This window comes from Protopterus annectens, chromosome 11.part0 (genome assembly GCF_019279795.1).
Source record: "Protopterus annectens isolate FY-2018-M chromosome 11.part0, PAN1.0, whole genome shotgun sequence".
Taxonomy (NCBI): Eukaryota; Metazoa; Chordata; order Ceratodontiformes; family Protopteridae; genus Protopterus; species Protopterus annectens.
This window is the reverse complement of record NC_056745.1, coordinates 547,745,711-547,751,670: the sequence shown is the minus strand read 5'-3', so window position 1 is coordinate 547,751,670 and position 5,960 is coordinate 547,745,711. Positions and strand designations below refer to the sequence as shown.

Sequence of the window (5,960 nt, the reverse complement as noted above, 5' to 3'; positions counted from 1 at the left end):
CACAACAAATGTCACCGGCTCAGAACTAGCAGTGACACTTCAGGGGAAGGTTCATCTTCCTATACAGACACTGAAACTGAACCACAACAAATGTCACCAGCTCAGAAGAAAAAATCTAGCAGTGACACTTCAGGGGAAGGTTCATCTTCCTATACAGACACTGAAACTGAACCACAACAAATGTCACCAGCTCAGAAGAAAAAATCTAGCAGTGACACTTCAGGGGAAGGTTCATCTTCCTATACAGACACTGAAACTGAACCACAACAAATGTCACCGGCTCAGAAGAAAAAATCTAGCAGTGACACTTCAGGGGAAGGTTCATCTTCCTATACAGACACTGAAACTGAACCACAACAAATGTCACCAGCTCAGAAGAAAAAATCTAGCAGTGACACTTCACGGGAAGGTTCATCTTCCAATACAGACACTGAAACTGAACCACAACAAATGTCACCGGCTCAGAAGAAAAAATCTAGCAGTGACACTTCAGGGGAAGGTTCATCTTCCTATACAGACACTGAAACTGAACCACAACAAATGTCACCGGCTCAGAAGAAAAAATCTAGCAGTGACACTTCAGGGGAAGGTTCATCTTCCTATACAGACACTGAAACTGAACCACAACAAATGTCACCGGCTCAGAAGAAAAAATCTAGCAGTGACATTTCAGGGAAGATGCATCTTCCTATACAGACACTGGAACTGAACCACAGCAAATGTCACCGTCTCAGAAGAAAAAATCTAGCAGTGACACTTCAGGGGAAGGGTCATCTTCTGATACAGACACTGAAACTGAACCACAACAACTGCCACCGGCTCAGAAGAAAAAATCAAGCAGTGACACTTCAGGGTAAGGCTCATCTTCCTATACAGACACTGAAACTGAACCACAACAAATGTCACCGGCTCAGAAGAAGAAATTTAGCACTGACATTTCAGGAGACGGTTCATCTTCCTATACAGACACTGAAACTGAACCACAACAAATGTCACCGGCTCAGAAGAAGAATTTTATCACTGACATTTCAGGGGATGGTTCATCTTCCTATACAGACACTGAAACTGAACCACAACAAATGTCACCGGCTGAGAAGAAAACATCTAGCAGTGACTCTTCAGGGGAAGGTTCATCTTCCTATGCAGACACTGAAACTGAACCACAACAAATGTCTCCGGCTCAGAAAAAAAAATCTACCAGTGACACTTCAGGGGACGGTTCATCTTCCTACAGACACTGAAACTGAACCACAACAAATGTCACCAGCTCAGAAGAAAAAATCTAGCAGTGACACTTCAGGGGAAGGTTCATCTTCCTATACAGACACTGAAACTGAACCACAACAAATGTCACCGGCAAAGAAGAAAAAATTTAGCAGTGACACTTCAGGGGAAGGTTCATCTTCCTATACAGACACTGAAACTGAACCACAACAAATGTCACCGGCTCAGAAGAAAAAATCTAGCAGTGACACTTCAGGCGAAGGTTCATCTTCCTATACAGACACTGAAACTGAACCACAACAAATGTCACCAGCTCAGAAGAAAAAATCTAGCAGTGACACTTCAAGGGAAGGTTCATCTTCCTATACAGACACTGAAACTGAACCACAACAAATGTCACCGGCTCAGAAGAAAAAATCTAGCAGTGACACTTCAGGGGAAGGTTCATCTTCCTACACAGACACTGAAACTGAACCACAACAAATGTCACCAGCTCAGAAGAAAAAATCTAGCAGTGACACTTCAGGGGAAGGTTCATCTTCCTATACAGACACTGAAACTGAACCACAACAAATGTCACCGGCTCAGAAGAATCTAGCAGTGACACTTCAGGGGAAGGTTCATCTTCCTATACAGACACTGAAACTGAACCACAACAAATGTCACCAGCTCAGAAGAAAAAATCTAGCAGTGGCACTTCAGGGAAAGGTTCATCTTCCTATACAGACACTGAAACTGAACTACAACAAATGACACTGGCTCAGAAGAAACTTCATGGGAAGGTTCATCTTCCTATACAGACACTGAAACTGAACCACAACAAATGTCACCAGCTCAGAAGAAAAAATCTAGCAGTGACACTTCAGGGGAAGGTTCATCTTCCTATACAGACACTGAAACTGAACCACAACAAATGTCACCGGCTGAGAAGAAAACATCTAGCAGTGACTCTTCAGGGAAGATTCATCTTCCTATACAGACACTGGAACTGAACCTCAACAAATGTCACCAGCTCAGAAGAAAAAAATCTGGCAGTGACACTTCAGGGAAAGGCTCATCTTCCTATACAGACACTGAAACTGAACCACAACAACTGTCACCGGCTTAGAAGAAAACATCTAGCAGTGACACTTCAGGAGAAGGTTCATCTTCCTATACAGACATTGAAACTGAACCACAACAAATTTCACCGGCTCAGAAGAAAAAATCTAGCAGTAACACTTCAGGGGAAGGTTCATCTTCCTATACAGACACGGAAACTGAACCACAACAAATGTCACCGGCTCAGAAGAAAAATCTAGCAGTAACACTTCAGGGGAAGGTTCATCTTCCTATACAGACACTGAAACTGAACCACAACAAATGTCACCGGCTCAGAAGAAAAAATCTAGCAGTGACACTTCAGAGGAAGGTTCATCTTCCTATGAAGACACTGAAACTGAACCACAACAAATGTCACCGGCTCAGAAGAAAAAATCTAGCAGTGACACTTCAGGGGAAGGTTCATCTTCCTATACAGACACTGAAACTGAACCACAACAAATGTCACCGGCTCAGAAGAAAAAAAAATCTAGCAATGACACTTCAGAGGAAGATTCATCTTCCTATACAGACACTGAAACTGAACCACAACAAATGTCACCGGCTCAGAAGAAAAAATCTAGCAGTGACACTTCAGGGGAAGGTTCATCTTCCTATACAGACACTGAAACTGAACCACAACAAATGTCACCAGCTCAGAAGAAAAAATCTAGAAGTGACACTTCATGGGAAGGTTCATCTTCCTATACAGACACTGAAACTGAACACAACAAATGTCACCAGCTCAGAAGAAAGAATCTAGCAGTGACACTTCAGGGGAAGGTTCATCTTCCCACACAGACACTGAAACTGAACCACAACAAATGTCACCAGCTCAGAAGAAAAAATCTAGCAGTGACACTTCAGGAGAAGGTTCATCTTCCTACAAAGACACTGAAACTGAACCACAACAAATGTCACCAGTTCAGAAGAAAAAATCTAGCAGTAACACTTCAGGGGAAGGTTCATCTTCCTATACAGACACGGAAACTGAACAACAGCAAATGTCACAGGCTCAGAAGAAAAACTCTAGCAGTGACACTTCAAGGGAAGGTTCATCTTCCTATACAGACACTGAAACTGAACCACAACAAATGTCACCGGCTCAGAAGAAAAAATCTAGCAGTGACACTTCAGGGGAAGGTTCATCTTCCTATACAGACACTGAAACTGAACCACAACAAATGTCACCGGCTCAGAAGAAAAAAATCTAGCAGTGACACTTCAGGGAAGGTTCATCTTCCTATACAGACACTGAAACTGAACCACAAAAAATGTCACCGGCTCAGAAGAAAAAATCTAGCAGTGACACTTCAGGGGAAGGTTCATCTTATTATACAGGCACTAAAACTGAACCACAACAAATGTCACCAGCTCAGAAGAAAAAATCTAGCAGTGACACTTCAGGGGAAGGTTCATCTTCCTATACAGACACTGAAACTGAACCACAACAAATGTCACCGGCTCAGAAGAAAAAATCTAGCAGTGACACTTCAGGGGAAGGTTCATCTTCCTACACAGACACTGAAACTGAACCACAACAAATGTCACCAGCTCAGAAGAAAAAATCTAGCAGTGACACTTCAGGGGAAGGTTCATCTTCCTACACAGACACTGAAACTGAACCACAACAAATGTCACCGGCTCAGAAGAAAAAATCTAGCAGTGACACTTCAGGGGAAGGTTCATCTTCCTACACAGACACTGAAACTGAACCACAACAAATGTCACCAGCTCAGAAGAAAAAAATCTAGCAGTGACACTTCAGGGGAAGGTTCATCTTCCTATACAGACACTGAAACTGAACCACAACAAATGTCACCGGCTCAGAAGAAAAAATCTAGCAGTGACACTTCAGGGGAAGGCTCATCTTCCTATACAGACACTGAAACTGAACCACAACAAATGTCACCGGCTCAGAAGAAAAAATCTAGCAATGACACTTCAGAGGAAGGTTCATCTTCCTATACAGACACTGAAACTGAACCACAACAAATGTCACTGGCTCAGAAGAAAAAATCTAGCAGTGACACTTCAGGGGAAGGTTCATCTTCCTATACAGACACTGAAACTGAACCACAACAAATGTCACCGGCTCAGAAGAAAAAATCTAGCAGTGACACTTCAGGGAAGGTTCATCTTCCTATACAGACACTGAAACTGAACCACAACAAATGTCACCGGCTCAGAAGAAAAAATCTAGCAGTGACACTTCAGGGGAAGGTTCATCTTCCTATACAGACACTGAAACTGAACCACAACAAATGTCACCGACTCAGAAGAAAAAATCTAGCAGTGACACTTCAAGGGAAGGTTCATCTTCCTAGACAGACACTGAAACTGAACCACAAAAAATGTCACCGGCTCAGAAGAAAAAAATCTAGCAGTGACACTTCAGGGGAAGGTTCATCTTCCTACACAGACACTGAAACTGAACCACAACAAATGTCACCAGCTCAGAAGAAAAAATCTAGCAGTGACACTTCAGGGGAAGGTTCATCTTATTATACAGGCACTAAAACTGAACCACAACAAATGTCACCAGCTCAGAAGAAAAAATCTAGCAGTGACACTTCAAGAGAAGGTTCATCTTCCTATACAGACACTGAAACTGAACCGCAACAAATTTCACCAGCTCAGAAGAAAAAATCTAGCAGTGACACTTCAAGAGAAGGTTCATCTTCCTATACAGACACTGAAACTGAACCGCAACAAATTTCACCGGCTCAGAAGAAAAAATCTAGCAGTGACACTTCAGGGGAAGGTTCATCTTCCTACACCTACACTGAAACTGAACCACAACAAATGTCACCGGCTCAGAAGACAAAATCTAGCAGTGACACTTCAGGGGAAGGTTCATCTTCCTACACAGACACTGAAACTGAACCACAACAAATGTCACCGGCTCAGAAGAAAAAATCTAGCAGTGACACTTCAGGGGAAGGTTCATCTTCCTACACCTACACTGAAACTGAACCACAACAAATGTCACCGGCTCAGAAGACAAAATCTAGCAGTGACACTTCAGGGGAAGGTTCATCTTCCTACACAGACACTGAAACTGAACCACAACAAATGTCACCAGCTCAGAAGAAAAAATCTAGCAGTGACACTTCAGGGGAAGGTTCATCTTCCTACACAGACACTGAAACTGAACCACAACAAATGTCACCGGCTCATAAGAAAAAATCTAGCAGTGACACTTCAAGGGAAGATTCATCTTCCTATACAGACACTGGAACTGAACCTCAACAAATGTCACCGGATCAGAAGAAAAAATCTAGCAGTGACACTTCAGGGTAAGGCTCATCTTCCTATACAGACACTGAAACTGAACCACAACAACTGTCACCGGCTCAGAAGAAAACATCTAGCAGTGACACTTCAGGGGAAGGCTCATTTTCCTATACAGACACTGAAACTGAACCATAACAAGTGTCACTGGCTCAGAAAAAAAATCTAGCAGTGACACTTCAGGGGAAGATTCATCTTCCTATACAGACACTGAAACTGAACCACAACAAATGTCACCGGCTCAGAAGAAAAAATCTAGCAGTGACACTTCAGGGGAAGGCTCATCTTCCTATACAGTCACTGAAACTGAACCACAGCAAATGTCACTGGCTCAGAAGAAGAAATTTAGCACTGACATTTCA

General features: G+C 42.7%; 1 protein-coding gene across 1 annotated transcript; it reads left to right on the top strand.

Moving 5' to 3' along the window:
* The first annotated feature begins 4,749 nt into the window (after window positions 1-4,749).
* Window positions 4,750-5,607, top strand: LOC122814965 (suppressor protein SRP40-like). Its single transcript, XM_044087223.1, has one exon. The coding sequence runs from the start codon at window positions 4,750-4,752 to the stop codon at window positions 5,605-5,607; it is 858 nt and encodes a 285-aa protein (XP_043943158.1).
* The last annotated feature ends 353 nt before the right edge of the window (window positions 5,608-5,960 follow it).